The sequence below is a fragment of the Drosophila virilis genome, chromosome 3 (genome assembly GCF_030788295.1).
Source record: "Drosophila virilis strain 15010-1051.87 chromosome 3, Dvir_AGI_RSII-ME, whole genome shotgun sequence".
Classification (NCBI taxonomy): Eukaryota; Metazoa; Arthropoda; class Insecta; order Diptera; family Drosophilidae; genus Drosophila; species Drosophila virilis.
This window is the reverse complement of record NC_091545.1, coordinates 24,989,558-25,012,220: the sequence shown is the minus strand read 5'-3', so window position 1 is coordinate 25,012,220 and position 22,663 is coordinate 24,989,558. Positions and strand designations below refer to the sequence as shown.

Sequence of the window (22,663 nt, the reverse complement as noted above, 5' to 3'; positions counted from 1 at the left end):
GTGGGCTTTGTAGAAAAACTTAGGTGTGTGTTTTAAATACTCTTGACATAAAATTAATAATTTGTGTTTTGATTGTTATTTAGAGAAAACCTAACTAAAACCTATGAACATAGCACATTATAAATTGTTTGTGTTGTGCAGCCATAAATATGCGTATTTTATAAAGCAATATCTAGATGAAAATTGTTAAATGGAAAATATATATGTGTAGATATAGACATAAGAACTATGCGAACAAACCTATTGAAAGTTGCCGGCACCTATGAAATTTCTAAACATAGATTAAACTGAGTTTGGCTTGCATTTTGCCCATAAACATTAATTGATTATCTTTTGTTTCGTGTATGCATAATAATATAAATTGAAACGTACATATATCCCTATATATATATATGTATGTATGTATGTAATGTGTTTGTTTATATATTATTTATAACTTAGGTTCTACATGGGCGTCGAGCGCTGGCGCACTTATAAGCTTTAACAAAAAAATATATATATATATTGTGTATATATATATAAAAAATAAAAAGAAAACAAAAACTACGTACATGTCTCAAACTATTTACATTGGACAATTGTCGGTTGGGCTGTCTGTTTAAAATCCTTTCAAGCCTTTGCTAATATCTTGCACTTGAAATGTTGTGTTGTTCGCGATTTAAATTACTTCTTGCTATTTATGTATGAATATAGAGTACACGTAGTTTTGCTTTAATCACATGTTGTACGCTCAACTTGAATGGGTTAAATAACTTAAGGAATTATCGACGAATGGATCCAATTTGCTCTCTAGGCATTCTCATCGGTTACATAGATGTAGCCATGCTGTTGCAATATGCTCAGGCGTTTTTCAACGGCATCGCGATCTGTAAATAATACACTATTATTATAAATAATTGAATGGGACGCGCAGCCAATTGAAACGCACACTTATTCAACAGCATTTTGTCCTGAGGATGATTGCATTTTTGCACCAAGGAGTGAAGCAATATGTGTGCCGTGTTGTAGCGTTCAAAGCAGTTCTTGGTGTTTTTCAGCAGCTCATCCAGGGCCGCCGTCTGGCACTGCAAAGTCAAACGAAACAATGTTGGTTTGTAAACACATCGAGTTAGTTGGATGCTTCTCTATACACTTACCATATCCAGCGCATAGTCATAGAGTATTTTATCCGCTGTTATGTTAAATGCATTTGCCTTCTGAAGCAGGCCGCTCCCATTCAGACGCTTCGACTCGAACAGAATGCTGCGATATTTGGCGTTCATAGTGAGCAGCGCTGCAACAGATAATACGAGAGAGGATTAGGTTTAATCGGGCAGCGAATGCGATTTGGTTCACCAACCATTCTTTACGTTCGATGACGGCTTCAGCTGTCCGTTGCGCAGCTGCTGCGAGGCCAAATTAAGGCCAGACGATAGCAGCTGCAGGGCGCGCACAAGTAGCACCAAGCGCTCCGCTCTCTTGCAGTGTTCGGGGGCATGGGGTGGAATCTGATGCTGCTCGGTGGTTGTCTGGCTGCCGGCAACCATAAGCGTGGAGAGCGGCGCACAGCGTGAATCGGCAACCTCCTGAATGCAGTCGGTGAGCGCTAGCACAAAGTTTAGCTTGGAGAGTGTTTCGTTGTGCTCGCGATCCATCAGTGTCTCCTCAGACAGTTCGGGTGCCTGGAATGCATGCGGCTCAGTGCCTGGCCCGCCGGCCGTATCCAGTAGGCTTTGCAGGCCGCCGGTGGCGCCCAATTCGGGCAGCGTAAAGGCACGCGGTCCTAACATATGATGCTGATTGTTGTTCTCCGAGCCACTGCCGGCGGAACCAATCGAGCCCAGTGAACCCGGCGCCACTAGCAATGTGGGACTACCCAGCGTTGGCAATTTAGTCAGCGCTGCGGACGGAAGCACCGGCGAACTGTTGCCGCTGCGACGTAACGGCGACTGAGAGTGTCCGGGAGATACTTGCCATGTGCTGGGCGCATGCGGTGGCGGTGTCTCTGACAGCGAGCCACCAGATGCGGAACGCACCCGGGTTGGCGGTGTGCCAATTGCAAACTGCACGGCCGGCGGTGAAATCGAATTGATGTCGCTGCTAACGCTGCTCTTACGCTGATCCGGGCGCGGATGCTTAACGCTTATTGGCTGCGACCGGGGAATTTGATGACCTGCAGCCGCCAGGGTGGCCACTGTCAACGGTATGCCACCCTGTTTGCCAGGAGAGCCAACGGTAACACCAGCTCCGGCATTTGTCAGCTGACGGCGCGCCGGCGCCGGCACTGGCTTTGGCTCCGAAATGGGCAAGCTGCTGGGACGCGGTGGACTGGATTGATTTGGCGTTGGCTGCTGACGGGGCTGGGCAGCCACAGCATGGCCCTGACCCTGGCGTGCATCTTCTGGCAGATTCTTGGACACCAGCACAAAGTCATCCGAATCCTCATGAGAGCTGCAGGAGCCACTGTTGTTCTCGCTATCACACAGCACGCCCACATTTGTAATAGTAGCACAAATAGCCGGATTAGCCACCACAGAGACTGCAATTGGTTTACCCTTTAGATTTATGTTCACACAGATCAATTGATTTCACTTTTAGCCCACCTGTATTCTCCTCTTCTTGTGCTGCTTCCTGTTCCTCACGCTCCTTTTGCTGCTGCTCGGCCAGCTTAACCAGCTGCAACTCCTGCTCCATCTGCTGTTGCAGCGGACTCTTGGCCTTGGCGGGCGGCGTGCCGCTCGACAGCGGTGGCATATCGACTGTTAAAACATGGATTTAGTTGGGATCAGCTTGTTTCTTATTTATTTAATTTGTTTTTAATTACCTGGCGACACGGCAGCCTTCTTGCCCTGCAGAAAAGGGTGCACAAAAAAGCTCTCATAGGATATGCGATCCTTGGAATTACGACGCAGCAGACAGAGCAACAAATCGCGCAAGTCCGGCGATACGCCATGCGGTATTCTAAAAAAAAAATAGTCAGAAATCGTTTATAGTTTACGTTAACTAAAAACTAAATGATTCTTTCCGCATAGTAGACATCTCTTCTCGCTGGATTAGCTTAAGCTAAGCAGGCCGATTGACCCGCGACTTTGTACCCTAAAACTTACTTGGGAGCCAGATTTGCATTCTGCTCGTAGTAGAACTTTAGCTCGTGGGGCGTTTGAGCGTAGAATGGCGCCTTTCCAGTCAGGCATTGATAGACAATGGTGCCCAGCGACCAGAGATCGGCCTTTGCGTCGTATTGCAGTGACATAATCACTTCCGGTGCCTGTCAACAAATATTATTGTTCATTTTCAATGTTTAAATAGTGTAAATTTAACATGCGGCCAAAACTTACCATGTACATGGGTGAGCCGCACAGTGTGGCTGCCATGACGCCCTCGTTTAGGAAACGCGCAAAACCAAAATCAGCTGCAGAAGTAAGTAAAATAATAAATATTGCATTAAGGATAGGACAACTTTTCAAATTGAACTTATCTCTAAGAAAATAAAATGTAAAAAAGTGAAAAACAAAAAAATACAACTATACAATTTGGTTTAAGTTAAAAACAAGATGATTTTCCAAAAAGTGAATTAAAGTAAGATACACATAAGATATTTTTCACAATTCTTAAACACTTTTACACTTTAATTCTTTTGCTGTTAGCATATTTGCTGAATATATCGCTTAGTATGCCTTTTAATTCCTATATGCTTACCAATTTTCAGCGTTATTTTGGATGGTGCTGGCAGAGTCTTGCCATAATTGTGCGACAACAGAATGTTTTGTGGTTTGAGATCACGATGCACAATTCCTTTGGTATAAAGTGCTTTCATGGCACCAGCTGCGAATCGAGGAATATAGCTCAAGGTCAGAGAATGTATCAATTGGGGTACATGTTAATTTAACACTTACCTAGTTGTATGAGAAACAGCCGAACAGTATCCTCGCTCAGGGTGCCCTTAACGCTCAGATAATCCGCCAAATCGCCGCCATTGCAATACTATAAAAGTGAATGCGAGAGAAAAAGTTAAATTAATAAAGATTGTATTAAGTTTAAATTCTCTTAATTTGCTTTGTATCGATTCTGCGCTGTGCATTGTGCATAGAGAACCTTTCAAAATTCCCAGTTTTACCCAAGAGTATTGTATACTCACGTAGCCCCCCCACAAATCAAATCTAAAAATTTGCCTGGAAAATCAATTATTGTGTGGCTTTTTAAGCCAAGTTGCTGTGCATTTAAGCCAACTGCACAGTTGGCAAAAAAAGGAATTTGGCGGCACGCAAGCCCACAACCAAATTGAATTAGTCGCTGCCAAAGGTCTGTCCAACGTATAAAAGACGCTGTGCGTGGGGCAGACCACAAGCCAAAAGTTGGACAGGCGGCTCGTAAATAATGGACATCGCGGGTTCGCTGTGCAATGCCAGCGAAGGTCCTGTGCTGCGACCGGAGGCACGCGTCTCGGGCAACGGTGATCTGCAGTTTTTGGGCTGGAATGTGCCACCGGATCAGATACAGCATATACCGGAGCACTGGCTGACCCAGTTGGAGCCGCCAGCCTCGATGCATTATATGCTTGGCGTGTTCTACATCTTTCTGTTCTGCGCTTCGACCGTTGGCAACGGCATGGTTATCTGGATCTTCTCGACATCCAAGGCGTTGCGCACACCATCCAATATGTTTGTACTGAATCTGGCCGTGTTCGACTTTATAATGTGCCTCAAGGCGCCGATCTTCATCTACAACAGCTTCCATCGCGGTTTTGCTTTGGGCAACACCGGCTGCCAAATCTTTGCCGCCATCGGTTCGTATTCGGGCATTGGGGCCGGTATGACCAATGCGGCCATCGGCTACGATCGCTTCAATGTGATAACGAAGCCCATGAATCGCAACATGACCTTCACCAAGGCGATCATAATGAATGTTATCATATGGCTTTACTGCACGCCATGGGTTGTTTTGCCGCTAACCCAGTTCTGGGATCGGTTTGTGCCCGAGGGCTATCTGACATCGTGCACATTTGATTACCTAACGGATAACTTTGATACGCGCCTGTTTGTGGGCACCATTTTCTTCTTTAGCTTTGTGTGCCCCACGCTAATGATCATCTACTACTACAGCCAGATAGTTGGACATGTTTTCAGCCACGAGAAGGCTCTGCGCGAGCAAGCCAAAAAGATGAATGTCGAATCGTTGCGCTCGAATGTGGACAAGAGCAAGGATACCGCCGAGATACGCATCGCAAAGGCAGCCATTACCATATGCTTTCTGTTCTTCGTATCGTGGACGCCGTACGGTGTCATGTCGCTGATTGGAGCTTTCGGGGACAAGAGTTTGCTAACACCTGGAGCTACCATGATACCGGCCTGCACCTGTAAACTGGTGGCCTGCATCGATCCGTTTGTGTATGCCATCAGTCATCCCAGGTACCGCATGGAATTGCAAAAGCGCTGCCCCTGGCTGGCCATTGATGAGAAGGCGCCCGAGTCCAGCTCGGCGGCGTCCACAACAACAACACAGGAGCAACAGCAAACAACTGCAGCCTAGGCAAAGACTAGAATGAACTCTTAATCTTGGACTACGTTGAACATGCCTACGAACCGGAAATCGAACTCCGCCTGATATTTGATCTCGACAGCTCTCTGACTGCGTAATATCTGTGCATTTGTTTTACTATAACAAACCAATTATAATACTCTTTGTAGTGCGCTACTTAAGAAAAAACCTTAAATGTTAAAATTTACTGCAAGGTTCATAAATGGAATCAACAAAAGCAAAAAAAAAAAAACAAATGAAAAGAATAAGAATAAAATTCTATGCCCGCAGCTGGGGCAAGCAAATCGCATACTATGCGAATGAATTAAGCTCAATCAAGAGAGAAAACACATGCGATTGTAGAATGTGAATTATGCATGGATTCTGTTTCTAGTTTTCTTCAGGTTCAACGAGGTCTTTTGTCTGACTGTCAGACAATTATGGACCACATATGCTCATATATATATATATATATGTATAAGTTTGTGGGCTGTGACGTTGTCTGAAGGTCGAATGGAAAAGATTTACGACAATTTATAATGCAAAACATCTAATGAGATCCCCTCCATTTTGCCCGAGTCTCTTGAAGGGGTTGCAGCCAGCTGTTTTCATAATTCCTTTTGTACAAACTACCTTTACTCAAACTTAAAAAAGCAGCTGCCTTCTAAAGAAGCAGCCTGACATATGCAAAAATGGTTCTGTAAGGCACATTTCCCTTTGCAAATAACTCGAATTTCACTTTGGGGCATTCTTCGAAATTTGTTTTTCAGGAGTTGAATACGTATTGATAAAAGAAAACAAATTATTATAATAATATTATTTGAACCTAACTGAAAATTGAAGTAAAATCTGTCAGCTGCCAAGTGCAGCTTTTGAGAATCGCATATAAAGGCAATTTAGCGAAGGGTAAACAAGTAGAAAGAGACAAAAAAACTGGGTAAAAGTAAGAGAGGGATGCAATTCACATACTCCACAGTCTTGTAGGTTTATTTAGAAACGATATAAGCAAACCTCGCACCTCATATACTTTAGCAAAGACAAAGAACAGTCAACGTCTTTGTGATTTGAAGAGTCGCAAGGATTCAGCTGACCTTCAGACTGCGAAATACGACATGGAGCGGACACGAACCTTTGCTGGGAAATATAACCCATAATAAGCATTTTTGATAGTTGTTTCATGCATACGACAGAATATGTGGTCCACTTACAATCTAATGAGTAAACAAAGAGCTTAGATAATAATAATAGAACCACAACCATATTAGGTAATTAAAAATGACAAAAGATTCGATTTGGGCTGGCGGACAGGCACAGAAAAAAAAAAAAACAAATAAAAAGCACCCTGAATAAAGAGATATAAAAAAGTCAATGACATGTAAAGCGCACAGCAAAAGACAATTGCAGAAGAAGAGCGAGCGTCATGCCATGTGAACTTTGGGCAATATTTAAGCTATCAATATGAGAGCAACAATTACTTAAAAGAATAATATATAAAAACAACGGCACATGAGTCAGCTTCTCATTATCGTAAAAAGCGGTTGCCAAATTCTAATGTAAAACTTACAGCGCACACATAAAACGAAATGAAGAGAACAAGAAATAGTTATCTTAACAAGCGTAGCCTGATAGAGAGAGAGAGAGAGAGGGCGAGAGAGCGGGAGAGTGGGCGAGCTGAAGAGAGCGGAAGGCAAATGATATGCTCTCCGAGTTTAAACTTAAAAGCGCTGTCATCGACGCCGCAATCGCGCGCTGCTCAGTTTGTCAGGGACGTTTGCACCATTCGCATGACTCGCGCTAACTGTAAATTAAGCTAAGCGTGCATTAAACAACAAAATAATAGAATGCTGAAAGCTTGCGGAATTTGTAGACTTCAAACATTGAGTGCGTTATAAAAACACTTTGCTAAGGGCAAAATATAGAAACGTACGAGTAGAGAGTATACCTTAAACACGACACCAAATCACGAATTAAACATAGCGCTGTCAGCGACTAAAGGTCAACAATTTTCTAGCGGCTGTGAGGCGATAAAAGCAGCATGTGTACACATGTATATACACATACATACATACATACAAACATACATGTGTCTTGTTAAAGAAACCAAATGAAACAAAATGATAAAGAGAATGATTTCTGAATAAAAGGCCGTAATTGTGTATGTGTGTTATATTACAATTAATTCATAGATGAATATAAAGTATTTCATTAATAAACGCAAACTAACATCAAGAATTATAAACTTAATAACAAACGAGAAAGAAATTATGTATGTCAAATACAATTCCGTTGACAACAAAACACAATTTTTGTTTTTAATGAACAGAGAATTCGCATTAATAACACAGCAATTTGATAAGATTAGAGCGCTTAAACATGCTAGCGATTAGACAAAGCAAACTTTTAATAACAATAATTGGTTCAACAATCAAGTAAAAGTAAAATGCGTAACCCTAGGAGAGCGCAACCAAAAAAAAAAAAAAACGCAATTCCAATATTGACAGATGAGAGATGACGTGCAAAATGTGCTGCCACAAAACGTCAGTAAAGCGCAGGCGTGAGAGACTCAACTCTCTCGCTCGCTCGCTCTCTCTCTCTTTTCGCCCGCAAACACCTGCTCAGCATAAATCAAAATAAAGCTCAGTGCCGCCGCATTGAGCAAAGTTTGCGATATTTGCTGTTTTTTTTTTTTTATCCATTTAGTCACAGGTTGGCAGCGAGTGCGTTCGGTTTGTTCCGCGTTACTCGAAGTGCCGAAAGCTCAAAAAATTGTTTTTGCTTAGCGCATTACTTTTGAGCAAAACAAAATATGTATATATGATATACTATATGGACAAAGTGTGTAAGAATTTATCTATATATAAAAATGATTTGGCAGCGTTTATAAAAAGATTAACGGCAAATCGAGAAGTGAATCAAAAATTGTTCAGTTTGTGATATATGCCTTAAATATGATATATGCGACAAATTAATTAATATTCAAGTCGGCAGATGCGCCACCTGCAGTTAACATGCAGTCAAACTGATAAACACCCTTCTACGTGATTCTCACGAGTCTTAGCTAATGTGAAACCTTTAATTTCAAGCATATATTAACAGATTTACTTTAAATACTTCCAAAGAATGGGTTGGTCTGTTGATTACATTATATTATACACGTGAACAGCTGCGGTCGAAAAAAGCAGACATTATAAATGAAATGTATAACAATATATTACAAAAGTGTACACATAACTCAAAACCTTTAACGAAAAAAAAAACACCAACAGTTAAACTGTTTAATTACATTATTATATAATCATATTTCTTCAACTTTATTCAACAGCATTAAAAGTGTATCAACAATTTGAACAATGACATAAAACTATTGCCCTGCACAAAGACATAAAACAATAAAGCGACTAAGCATTTAATAGAAACCACATTTAATCAAACAAAATGCACGTTTACTACAAATTCGGATTACTTCTAATATTTTTGCTGAGCGTAAGGTAAACAAACAAATGCCATACTACAAACAAACAACATATTTGCCAATTGTTTTTGCCGAATAAATACATTTTAAGTTCTAGTTAACTTTTGACTTTTAATTCAACGCTTTCAGTTTGTTAAAGAAAAAGAACTCGCATAGGAAATTTGGGATTGACGAACTCATGCGTCACACTTTCCATGACACATTGATCAACTTCTCGCATTTTAAATGGACTGGTTTAATTTTATTTAATTTTTTTTTTTTATATATATCTAGAGGATCGGGCAATTACAAAGCCGTCAAGACAAAGTACAAAGTGCCATCATTAAGTAACATGGGTAAATGGAATAAATTCAAACGGAAACCTGTTAAAACAAAACCAAAACACAAACAAAAAAAAAAAAAAAAACTTGGGCACATCGTTTAAACGGACCTTGGACCTTGATTAAATGGCATTTTATAGCCGGCACGGTAACAGTGACAAAAGTTCCACCCGCAATTAATGTTATTATACTTATTTATGTATGACTTCTCTAATCGATCGCCTGATAACGCAAACAGTTGCAACGATAATTTTGTTCACTTATCAAACATGTTTATACAATGCGGCGTCCAGTACAAACAAACTATGGCCTTTTATGACTCAAGCGTAGCTCAATTTGCAGACGAATGGGAAGGAGCTTCTATTGATTTATGCCACAAGCCGTAAAGTTTTTGAAATGGGCTCACACACACACACACACACACTCGCATGTCTTCTGATGTGTGTGCGTGTGTGTGTGCAACTTTTTCAGGGCCCGTCTTTAGTTTCTGTTGCCAACATGTCGTCAGCCTGACATTTAAGTTATTAGGGGCAGCGCCCAAGTAAAGCCTGGGGCCTACCCAATTTTATAGTCTTTTCCCGATACAGAAATTTACTTTGGGAAAATGTACTTAGCTGGCACCGATTTGTTTATGAACTTCTCTATTATCTATCAAGGCTGGCAGATAGTGCCAGCTCATTTAATAGTTGATTTTCCAAATCAAAAATAATAATTATATATATTTTGTTTAACCCAAGCCAGACTCGTAACCATTCTAAGCTTCAACTAATTCCGCTAACAAGCTCATTTATAGCTGCCCAGACACTGGTCTTACATATATATGCATGCATATAGTATAGCCCGATGTTCTCGAGAAACAACAGTCACGCAATTTATACAAGTTGCAAGTGGCGATTATAAAAAGTACTTGAACTGACACACACACACACACACATACACATACATTTACACATATGTATATAGTATGTGTGTCACCTCGTAACGTTTTTTCAAATAAACTGAATGGAATGCTACCTAAATCCCGCACAATCTGGCGCTGCTCCTAATGAAGGTTTCAGTATTCGCCCGAAATCACGGCAGGCGAGCAGAACGAAAGTGAGAGTGAGCAGGCGAGCGCTGGCGGAAAGAGAAAACTGTGAAGAGAAACACGGCTGTGACGTAAACAGGTTTGCCGCTCATTTTCATTCATGCGGCTCGAAATGCACCAAACAGCAACAACAACAACAAACAAAAGCGAATAATGATAAAGAGCGGACAGACGACTTAAAACAGATACCAACAAACAGAGCAAAGCGAAAAAGTTCTCCAGTTGTTAAGACTTCAATATGCCCTGCATTAAGTTGTGGCCAATTTGAGAGCGAATTAGTGCTAAGAGACACTTGAGTCGAAAAACGAATTTCATGCAATTGCTTAAAAACCAATTAAAATGGTTTGACATACATACATTGAAATTAGACTTTATTACATTTAGCTGTTACATATGCACAACAATAGCTAGGTATGCCGCTTAGCACTTGCCACAGGGTATTGTTCGACGTGTGTTTAAATGGGTCAAGAGCGCGCTTTCAGGACAAATTGCTAGGTGTGTCTGTTCGTGATGTAATCGTGCGTTATTTGAAACTGGCAAAGCGAAAAAAAAACTGCACAGCCAATTGAGAGTTTTTCGGCTAAACAACTTGGCAAAAATTGCTAATTAAAGCGCCTAACTTGGCTTAATTGCCAAATATGTATACAAGGTGGCGTTCTCTTCTAATTTTGTAATATTTGCAGCATTAGCCACACAGCGCCCGCGGACAAAAGCCAAACGGGCAACAACTCCGACGATGATTACGACTATGATGATGATTATGTTGACGAGTCGTCGGATAGAATACCGCCAGAGATAGCAGCAAATCGACAATTGGAAAAAACAGCCTCAACAACGACAACCACATTTAGGCCCATTTTCAGTAAGTTCAAGACTGTGTGTAGAACATCTACATTTATCATTTGCTTCTGTTGTTGCCTGCATTACGTTAACAATTTTTCTCGCATGCAGGCATTCCACGACGCAGCAGCCATGTGCTGGAGCCGAGCTGTCCACGCAATTGCCTCTGTTTGCAGGATTTCCGATATGTTCAATGCACCAATGCACATCTGACACATGTGCCGTTGGATTTGCCCAAAACGGCGGCAATTATTGATTTGAGCCATAATGTTATTGCCGAGCTGCGTGCCGAGGATTTTGCCAATTTGTCCAAAGTACTTGAAATCAACTTGAATCACAATTTAATAAGACATCTTGACAAGGAGGTAAGCCAGTTAAGCTTATGTTTATATATGATTATATTTAAGCATTTTCCTTTTTAGGCATTCAATGGCTTGCAACGTTTGCGCAGCCTGCGCTTGGCCAACAATCAATTGACCAAAATTGACCCCGATACATTTGCGGGCGCCACAGATCTGGCGCTGCTGGATCTGAGCAATAACAGCATAGCACAGCGCACGGACGGCTCCTTTTTGAATCAGCCCAGTTTGAATGAGTTCAGCTGCTCGAATTGCAGCTGGACCGAGCTGCCGGAGCAGATATTCATGAATATGAGCGCACTGAATGTGTTGCGCTTGGATCACAACGAATTCAAACGAGTAAGTTACGCGCCAAACTATCGCAACAACTATCGATAGTCGTCCCAGCAGCTAGACAGCAGGTTGGCAGCTCGCAAAGTTTGCCCTATATAGTTGTCTCGCTCTAGCACTTGCATGCGCTTCACTATCGTACACTGATGCTAGCCTCCTCTCTTTTTGACAGCAAATCAATACGAGAGCTTTCACGCCGCTAAAAAATATAATTAAACTGAAACTGCCCGAACTAGACCAGCAAAACATTGAGGAGTTGTGTAATCTACTAAAATCCATTGACAACATCAGCTTCAGACACTTTGATGTTAGCTGCTTCGAACTGGTGCTTGGCACATCATTCAACGAGAGCCTCATCCAGGCCACAGACTCGCCGTTCAAGCGTGTGACGGGGCTGCCCAGCACACCGAAGCCAGCGACGCCATCGCCGCCGCGTACAGGTAATAAACAAAAACCTGGCATATAAGTGTACGTATATACATATATGGGCAAATGTTGTTTTAGCAGCCAATCGCAACCGCAACAAAGTGGCCAACGAGACGATCAGCGTGTCCAAGGCGGGCATCATGACGGGTGACAAAGCCGCAGACAAGGAGGAGCCGTATCAAGTGCCCATTTCACAGGAGACCATTAACACGCTGCTCATATGTAAGTGTGCTGCTCAATAATAATAATAACAATAATAATAAAAGACTAAAATGTTTCATATACGCATCCATTGCAGGCATCATGGCCGTTGCCATTGTGGGCATTATTGTGGGTTTGATTTGCCGCAAGGATGTGGGCGGCATTAAAACGAAATGTTGTCGCACTAAGAAGCCGGAGCCAAAGGATCAGATACATCCCACTGAGGAAATACCGCTAAATAAGCTAGCCTAAGACGCACACACTCGCCGCTGCTCTTCAAAAATAATTCCCAAAAACTGTTTCGCAAACAAATTGACAATTTTGTTATGGAAATTGCAGCATTTGCCAACGGATACGAGACTTGAACTCTGTTTGAATTGTAGTTTTACAAAAGAAATTCCCGACTTGTAGTGGGCATTTTTAGGTTTAGCTCCATAGTTTAAGACACCTAGTCGCATAGCCCTTGCTGTCATCATGGACATGTATTTCATGTAGTTCGCTCGCATTTCGTATTTTGGTAGCAAGAACAAAAATTATATATTCTATGGTTACGTTTAGAGCACACATCATATCGATATTTATCTTATAACAAATTGTTAGCTCTTAGACATTTTCCTACTCTTAATATAGACATTTTGCCAATTACACAATAAAATTAATATTTGTAAATAGTAAATAAATTACATGAGATTCTTACTAATGTTAGATTCTAAAGTGACAGCAAATTCGCGGCATCAAATTAGCAATAATAATTAAAAAAGACAATTGTTAAAAGTTACGAGCCAAAATCATTTAAAATACAAATTTTCGGTTTAGATTAGGAGAAGAAAGATTTTGTGACTATCCATAAAGAATAAACTTGTTAGGCATTGGAATATTATAAGTAGACAATCAGGTGGACTTGCTATCCAAATATTATACAAAATTTCTCTCAACATTATAACAATATTTAAAAACACCAAACAAAGATACGTGAAATCTTGAGAGCGTAAGAGAAACATTTATCGAATTACTGAATCAATAAGTAATGCGAAAATAAACTAATTGCATTACAAATTAGAACACATAGCAGGGAAATAGAGAAGTCGTCGGAGAAGGGTGTAAAAAATGGGGTCAAAGTCAGTCAAAACAAACGAAACGAATCGCATGTTTACGCGTAGTTTCACACAATAAGGGAATGGATAATGAAATCTATTAAATATTTAAAACAGCCTGCACTTATTATGGAAACTACAAAATCATGAATGTTCAACAAACATTAATTATTCTCTTGCCCAATTGAGCTTGATACCTTTGTTAATAAATGTGCGGACAAGAAAACAACGCCATTTAATCTTATCAAGGTCTTTGTTATGCTTTGCACAGGAATCTGACCTATTTTCGAAATAACCTAATCATTAAAGAGTGCCTGCCAAAAAAGTATACAAACACATTTGCCTGACGTATATAAAAGCGCAGAAAAATGCGTATACGTAGATGGAATGCCAGGAAGTAAACAAACAAATGGATAAAACTAATAAACAACTCTATAAAAGTTGACGTAAGAAATATTTATATATACGCAAAATTTGCAAACAACCTGTTTACGTGTATTTGAACGGGTATTTTGAAGAACAGAAGATTGTTCTATGAATTATAAAAACAAAGCAATGCAAACAAAAACGTTTAAGGACACGCCACGAAAGGGAGTCAACAAATTGAGTATATGCATTGTTATTAATGAGAACTTGAAATTAAATCAATCAATTCTAAGTATCTCTAAAAGGTTTTTTGATGCAATATCACCTAACGTAAACAACAACTTCAGGCATATCTGAATATATTTACTCCATACAGGATGCATAGAAAAAGCACACTTTGCTGAATCATGTATAATGCATTAGTTATAGAGTATACAATGGTTAAGCAAGGTTCTTGGATATTACGTTTCCGCAATTGAATTAACTGCCCTTACGGGTGCGAGATGACGTGGAACTTGCCTACGTGCACTTTGGGCGCATTAGCGGCAGCAGCGAACGGACTGAGTCAGACGATTGGGCCAAATATCATTAATATTTCTATTTTTACGTAGAGGTTGTCCAGCAATAGAAACGCAAAGGCATAAACAATGACCAGGCACATTTTGGTAGAGCTACTGATAAAACGCTCTTCTTTTTTTTTTTTGCAAAGTTGATAAAAGAATATTCAACTCACCTCCATGACCAGATTGACACAATCCTGGGACTCTTTGCAATCCAACAGGGCCACAACGTTTTCATGATGCAGCTCTGTTAGTTCCTTAAGGATTTTAATCTCCTTGCCGAGCAAATTCTGCGCCTTGATTAGTCCTTTCTTGGTAACACATTTGATAGCCACGGGCATGTGTTTCTGAAAAAAAAGCAGCGTTTTAATTAACATTCATTAGTGTTCGTTAACAAACTGAAGTCATTGAACGACAAAACGTAAATGTCTATAAGCCGAATACAAACTTAATCAAAGCTCTGTTACTTTTATTAACGAAAGTTTGGAAAATTAACAATTTAATCAGAGTCACGTGTTAATTACTATTAAGCTGATTGGAAACACAAATAGACAATCGTCTTAGACCTCTATATAGCAAAACGTTAGAAAATCCGTTGATTGGACTGAGTTTTCAAAGAGGTCTGTCGATAAAATACTTAATTAGTTTACGGGAGTAAGGCACTTTTGAACCCATTCACGTAATTGTGACACCTTGCCTTAGTGATTCCTTAGAATAAAGTTTGATGAATATTGTACGCTTTATTGAACTGAACTACTTTTGTTTCCAATTGTGAATGACCATTAATCATTTGTTATTATGAACACACTTAAAGTATGCATGTTGAGAAGCGCATAGAGAGGCGCTCAGCAACGTTTCCGTTAGCACCGCAAAGTTGAAAATTGTTTAATTTTAGATGCATTTAAAGTGCTTGACGAGCCGCACAGCAAACGCTAATTGCAAATGTTGCCATAAATTATGCACATTGAGGATGTGTATCTACATATATGTATGTACATATGTGTGTCCCTCTTGCAACGCAACTGTACCGTGTCTCGCAGCAGAATGCGTTTTATTATTAGATACGCAAAATGCAATTTGCGTCAGCTGTTTACGCTATCTACGCGAATGACTGGTTGTCTGCCAGACTTGGTCTGAGATCCGCAATTTACCGTTGACTGGTCTGTGGTTTACCTTTGGCGATAAGGTGCAAGGCCCGCCAGTTGCTTTGTCTCGCCCGGTGCGTTATTTATTTGCCCAACACTTAACGAGTGACAATGACTCTGTCTCTGTTTACCTGTTGGCCTTCCACCCCCCCCCCCCCTTGTCTCTATCAACAGGTAAAAGTGTTAATTTGTGTAACTACCTTTCATTTTGCACTTGTACTAAATATGGCATGACGTATAATTCGACGAATTTGATGCGATCTTCCTAGCTGCCAATTGTTGAGCTTTTTATTGATATTTAATTGTTTTCTTATTTAAAGATCTTTTTCAGTTCTCCATTTTTATGTCGCCTTGAAGTTTTACTCTACTTCAATTTCAACTTATTTTTTGACATTAATAATACCTATTCATATCACATCTTCTTTTGCTTCTTCAAAACTTGTGACTGAGTAGCGTAACCAGCTAATTCCAATTGCATTTTCTATAAGCGTTGACAATCAGAAATACTTGACCGATAACAGGGCTGGTTCTTATAATGCATCTGTTTGTTTGTTAAGAGTATATTAATAACAATAAAAAAAAATATATAGTAATATGATTGCTCTTGTTGCCACACGGCACTTTAATTAAAAATAATTGTTTAATGACAGATACCGCGTTTACTTTGGCTGATTACAGGCTCTGGCCTAGGTCAGAGTCACGAAGGGACAATGAATTAAACGATAACAACAATGTGAAGCCAAAGACAAGCAAAAAACAACAAATATATAATATTAAAAACAAAAATGATTATTACAATTTTCGTTTTATTTCCATTTTACAGCCCAAATAAAAGATGTGATAAACAATTATATGAACCAATTCTCGTCTATAAATAATTAAAAATATATCTTTAATCTCAATCTATTTCCTAATAATTTTGACTACAATACTTGAGATAAATAAACGAAAGCTTGTTTTTTTCTTGGCCAAAATCTGCAATATGGGAATTCAATTTTTATCGCTAGAGTCGGAATTTGCAAAATTCTTTTAATTTTATAAACAACAATCAACAAAACAAACAATCCGATGCATTGTCAGTTATCATTAATGGATCTATCGAATTTCAGTCAGGTCCCAGACACTAAAAAATTTCCACGTGCAAATTAGCTAACAATATATGCGCATAAATTGTCTGCTCTTGAATCAAATGTCCATATAGTATATATATATATATATAGTATATATACGTATGGCCAGATCTAAATTCTCACAGCAACTGGTTTGACAAACAATTCACAACAGTTCCAGTTCGCTGATGTTCTATAAAATCTGATTAACAATTCATAATACATGATATGGACTAAACAAGACCCGGTAGAGTTATGAATATACCCTGTATTAACTGGAGTGTGGGCTGGGGTATGCCAGAAGCAATCTTGATGTGCTTTTCTAAAATACGACATTTCCGTTTTGTCTTGATTATAGATCAAGCATTATTTGTGTGTACCAGAAACTAACTATAACTCCATTTCTATAATTTTTCATTTCCTATTTGTCTTGATTATATATCAAGCATTATTTGGGCATACCAGAAGCTAGCTTGATCTCCATTTCTATATTACTCCATTTCCAATTTGCCTCGATTATAGATCAAGCATTATGTGGGTGTATCAGAAGCTAGCTTTAGTTTTAGTTCCATTTAGTTCTGATTATATGTATCTTAAGCCTTTGACTTTGCATTAGAATATGTTTCGTAACCCAAAGGAAAGACGTGGTATTTCATGGCTATGCACATTGAACTGTCTCGTGTGGCTAGCTTGTCTTTTCATATTGAGTCAATCACGCGTTGCGCGAAATTGAAAACCTGCGACGTAGTTTTGCCAAAAGAGTTTTCCGCCAGGCGTTTCGGTTTGCCTTTCCAGCTACATTTTCACCAGCAGCAAACCAGTTGCAGCAGCTCTCCAGTGAATTTGCGGCTATGTGTGTATCTGTCAGATACTTTGAGTTGGGCTGCCGCTTTGCTTTGTTTCTCGCATTTTCTGCGCAATTATTTCTTTTGCCATTTCTGTCCAAAATTTGTGTTCCCCCCCCCATTTTAGTTGTTGGGAGGCCAATGCACTTTGGCAACAAATCTCTTTTGCGATTGTTTATTTTTGTGGCCTGTTAGCCTTATCACAGCCGCGCATAGCCGGAAGGTGCATTGAACCCCCGGTTAACCCAAATTACCATTCGTCATATATGCGTTCAACTAATTTCGACAATTGAAATGTGTTTTTTATTTTTCTTTTTTCATTTTTCTTTTGCTATTTCTCGTGAAGTTTTTCGTGGCGTTCATGTGGTGTCAGCTTCCGCTTTAGCTTGGCGAATCGTCATCAACTTTCACATTCGTTTGCGACAACATTTCGTATTCATTTATTGCTTTATTCGCATTTCGGGAATATGTTTAAGATTGTTTTCTGCCCTCTATTTATATATATATAAATAGGTGATTGGGTCAAGAACTTTGCGAACCATTGAAGGCCATGTTTAGAAGTAATTTCCGGGAACTTTTGCAATCTAATTAATTGCTAGAATATAATCAAATTCTTACAATTATGAATGAAAACCAATTTCAGATGCATTCAATTAAAAGTTAGAAACATTTTGGATAATGGGAAATGTTTTGAAAGAACAGCTTTGAAATCAATTTAATTTCTTATTCGCTTTTCAATTTATTCAATCGAATTACTTTGCATATCACATTCCAATTTGTTTTACTCATTATAAATATTTTGCAATAAACAGTTCGATTAATTCTGTTGTATAATTCGAATTAAGTTAAGTTCCGACCGGCGATTCCTTGAAACGCATTTAAAACGACAGAATTCATAGCAACAAACTGCGACAAAATCAAATGCGAAATGCAATTGCACAATTATGAAATGTAAATATGCAACTAAAATAACAGCTATCACAAAAACAACGACAACAATTACAACAACAACAACATTTAATATCAACATGAACGAGAATTGAAACGCGTTCAGCCAAAGCGCTAGACAGATGGGAAAAACAGAAAGAGGGGAGAGGGAGAGAGTATTACAAAACCTTGTCATAATATTTTATGAAACACAAGGAGCATGGCGAGGGTTATTCAAAAACAAGGCACAATTCCATTTTATTTAAACATCAAGATGCAAATCGAAAGATTTCATAAATGAGATACAAACTCAAAGATTAAGAAAGAGTTCATAAATGAGATACAAACTCAAAGGTTAAGGAAGAGTTTATAAGTGGGGTTTAAACTCAAAGATAAAGATGTGATTTTATAGAAATAACTTTCGAAATTGTTTTGTGCTAAGCGTATTCTTTTAAAATAGCCCTCGTTTATGCGCTATAATGACATTTTTGCATGATTCCCAATGCAGGTTTTTGCCTTATGCAATGCCACGAGCACAAACAGAAGCGTAGCCAGAGTTTAGGGAAAAAACAAAAACTGAACTACGATATTTTTGAAACACGTGGCGACAATTTGCACATGTGTGCATTCGTTGGATATGTCATTAATTCATTCAGTTCTTAGCTCCAGCCGATGTCATGCCATCTGTATACATTGGGATTTATTTTGGGTCTAGTCGCAGTCTTTAGTATCTTTCAGTCTTTCAACTGCATCTTTGTTCTGTCTGCCTGCTGCCTGCACATGTTCGCTGTGGCCAACTATTTATAGATAGATGCCATGCGGAGCACGTGCAACGTTGTGGATAAATGTCACAGGCGGCCAAGCCAAAACCAGATAGCAGAACCAATAAATTAACTAAAAACCTGATGGGATATAGTCTGATGTGTGTCTAGTCTAGCGTTCGAGAGCTTCCTATATTTCAGTTAACGTAATTATCTTTAATTATGCATATATATATATAACTTTCTCAGTTAAAGTTAAAGTTGGTTTGTTGAATAATGAATTTTAGCAAATAAAAAATCACGTTAATAGCACATAATAAGCAACTGATATCAAGGCAAAGTAAAACATGGCACAACAAAAGCAACAAATCAAAACAAAAGCAAAGAAAACAGCCGAGTAAAATGCTAAAAATGAAAACTTTTGCGGCAACAGTTGCGGGTTATTGCATCAGCTGTTTTTTATTCATTTATTTTTTTTTTTGGGTATCCATAAGATACGCATCTCTGTTTATAAACATATGGTAATGACACAGATATATATATATAAATATATAGGCAGACCTTATGGCCAAGAGCAGCCAGCAAATTTGTGAGACAGAACAAACACTAGAAACAAGAAAGCAAAGCAATCAAAACTAGCGCTGCACACACACACACCCATACATGCATAAAAATCGCAACGCTTATCAAATGGTCTAGAAAAAAAGCTGACACATTTGTTTTGTGTGTATGTGTGTGTGTGTGTGTGTTTTTTTTTATTGTTCAAGTTCGTCTTGCCTTTAATGGGCGCACTATTAATTACAATGCAATCACAACAACACAACCACCTATAATAACAAACAACAACAATAGAGTGCGACCCATTTGCTGCACGCGTACGACTCTCTTTCGTCTCTCTCGCTCGCTCTTGCTCTCTCATCGTGCTGTCATCTCCTTCTATTTTTCATTATACGTATAAGTATTTTCACACGAGTTGTAACTTTTGATTTCTTGATTGCTTTTGTGTCTGCGAAAGATTGGCGGAACCTGAATTTCATGTTGTCTTCGATTCCAATATTTCTTCGTGTGTCTCTGTTGACATTCCCTTTTTGTCTTTGGGCAAAATTGAGTTAAATTTCGAACCATTAATACATGTTAAAATATGCTGTCTGATCTGTTGTATATTGGCATAGTATGCCATGTTAGTCTAATTTAAATTGGCGTCAACAAAGTGAGGGTTATTTCAAAACCCAAAGCTATTCATATCAGATGTTATATAACTGGACTCACTTTTAAAACTGCATAAATAATCTGCGTGCGGTACATATATGCATTTTCTATATAAATCTGAGCTTTGTATAAAACAAAGTTTAATTTTACGCAAAATTAAATTGAATCAATCTTGTTTAGCGATAAATTAAATTACACGTGCCCAACTATTTTGCTGTAATTTAATGGGCCTACGCATCCAATTCCGCCCAAAAACAAAACAAAGTGAAGCAAAGTTGAAATATGGTTTGGCACGACCCTGAAATAGTTCAAAACACTCTTAAAGCAAAACACGCAGAAACCATACACACACACACACGCGCAAAAGCATATATGCATATGTATATGTAGAAATGCTCGCAAGCCGAACAATTGTATGTATGTATGTATGTATGTATGTTGCGTGCGCATCAAAAAGCGTCGCAAAACAAAAACAAAGCATACGAAACTAACGAAAACACGTGTTTTGAACAGCTTCAATCGATCGAATTCCCTTCAAATAATTCAAAATGAAAACAATAAGATAAGTGTAAGAGCAGCAATGGGCAAAACAAAAACATAAACAAGCGCGGACGAGCGCTAGCCAAATTTAAAGATAGCGAGTAACGCCCAAGGAGCTCCCAACAGGAAAAAAAATATATATATGTATGCACATGTGTATGTCTTTATAAATACAAACAACAAAGGGGCAACGCGCTGCTCGGGCTGCGACGTCGCTCTGCCCGCGGCGCTGTCAGTTTTTGGGCTGCCGCCTTTGACATTTGGCAAGAGCAAGAGCGGCAAGCACTTTCGTTGTAGGTGTGGACACACTTTTTAATTGCGTTTTATGCGAATTTCGCATGCCCGCTCGTGTGCTTGAGTTTGCTTTGACAATGGCGCATTGTTAAAATGATTGTTGTTGTCATTTTTACAAATACGAGCCAAGCCCACACACTGAAATTAACAATAACAAATTTGCAAAAACATTCACACACAAACACACACACATACATTAGATAAACAAGATATTGATGTGACGTTTGCTTACCTTGCGATGACGTCCTTTGTAGACCACAGCAAAGGCGCCATGGCCAAGCATATCCTTGGAGCTGTATTCATATTCCCCGACAATATTCATTGCATGCGCCGGCAGTGACGCGTTTTTGATTCTTCTTTTTTTTTCTGCCTTATATCACAAGCTGGCTGCAGTAACAACGGGCAGCCCTTCCTTACTGACACACACGCACACACACACACGCACAGTTGATTGGGGGTGTTGGGCGAGGGTTTACTATTCAGCTGTGCGCTGCTTTCTGCAACTACTGCAGTCGTCGTGGAAAATCAATTTTTTCGCTAACTCACTGCCGCGGCTAGCGTTTTCGTGAACTTTGCAAACGGGGCTAGTTTAATGCCAGCTGTTTTCCAACTTGCTTTTGATATAAACATTTATCGACCACGCACACAAACACACACACACACCTGCCTTTGCTTTTTGGCTTGTAATTAAATTAAACACTGGCGTACTCCCGTGTGCTAGAACTGCTGTGTGTGCAATTTACTTAGTTTCTATGCACACACACTCACCCTGACACACACACACACACACGCACACGCACGCACAGAAGGAAAATTTGTAGCTCACTCCCGGCCAATATTTTAATTAAGCAACTAATTTCTACAAGCTCTTATTTTTTTCAATTAATCTCAATTGTGTATGTCTTTTCCACTTCGCGATTGGCAATGTTATGCTTTACAGCATTTCTTCTTCTTTGAGGAATTCTCAACATTTTCTTCTTCATACCGCAGCAAGTGTTAATGTTAACTCGCTGTTATACTCAATATATGCTGCTAACCTCCATCGGCCAGAGTTGTCACCGGCAGTCAGTGTGGCTGCTAAGAATATCGCGCACAATAATCGATGTACCGTTTAATATGCTTAGATTATTAAAGTCGCAAATATTGTAGCTATAAATATACATGTCGTTTTGAGTTTATTTTGACAAAGAAGCTCATAAAAAAAGCCAGACAATGAAAACCCCGCCAATATATATTCCGATAATAAACTATTGATATAAGAAATTCGTTTCATTTATAATAT

The 22,663-nt window shown here is 39.3% G+C and overlaps 3 protein-coding genes across 10 annotated transcripts; 2 read left to right on the top strand and 1 right to left on the bottom strand.

Annotated features, from left to right (window-relative positions):
- Nucleotides 1-527: 527 nt before the first annotated feature.
- On the bottom strand, nt 528-22,320 carry Atg1 (serine/threonine-protein kinase unc-51-like protein Atg1). The gene is made up of 12 exons (XM_002048428.4): nt 21,614-22,320; nt 14,725-14,898; nt 3,876-3,963; nt 3,679-3,804; nt 3,318-3,391; nt 3,087-3,247; nt 2,804-2,940; nt 2,583-2,738; nt 1,340-2,518; nt 1,137-1,273; nt 929-1,064; nt 528-866 (listed from the first exon to the last, which is right to left on the bottom strand). The coding sequence occupies exons 1-12, from the start codon at nt 21,701-21,703 to the stop codon at nt 790-792; spliced, it is 2,535 nt and encodes an 844-aa protein (XP_002048464.1). The 5' UTR covers nt 21,704-22,320; the 3' UTR covers nt 528-789.
- On the top strand, nt 4,320-5,806 carry LOC116650414 (opsin Rh4). Its single transcript, XM_032434051.2, has one exon. It carries the CDS (start codon nt 4,357-4,359, stop codon nt 5,506-5,508), a length of 1,152 nt encoding a protein of 383 aa, XP_032289942.1. The 5' UTR covers nt 4,320-4,356; the 3' UTR covers nt 5,509-5,806.
- LOC116649731 (leucine-rich repeat and transmembrane domain-containing protein 2) lies at nt 7,249-13,256 on the top strand. 8 transcript variants are annotated; one of them, XM_032434049.2, is made up of 8 exons: nt 7,249-7,377; nt 8,819-8,984; nt 11,059-11,237; nt 11,327-11,580; nt 11,638-11,913; nt 12,077-12,344; nt 12,409-12,552; nt 12,629-13,256. In XM_032434049.2, the coding sequence occupies exons 2-8, from the start codon at nt 8,932-8,934 to the stop codon at nt 12,781-12,783; spliced, it is 1,329 nt and encodes a 442-aa protein (XP_032289940.1). In that variant the 5' UTR covers nt 7,249-7,377; nt 8,819-8,931; the 3' UTR covers nt 12,784-13,256. The 8 variants fall into 8 exon arrangements, with proteins under 8 accessions (XP_032289940.1, XP_032289939.1, XP_015030436.1 ...); XM_032434048.2 differs by having other exon boundaries at nt 7,256-7,419; XM_015174950.3 differs by having other exon boundaries at nt 7,256-7,651.
- Nucleotides 22,321-22,663: the final 343 nt, after the last annotated feature.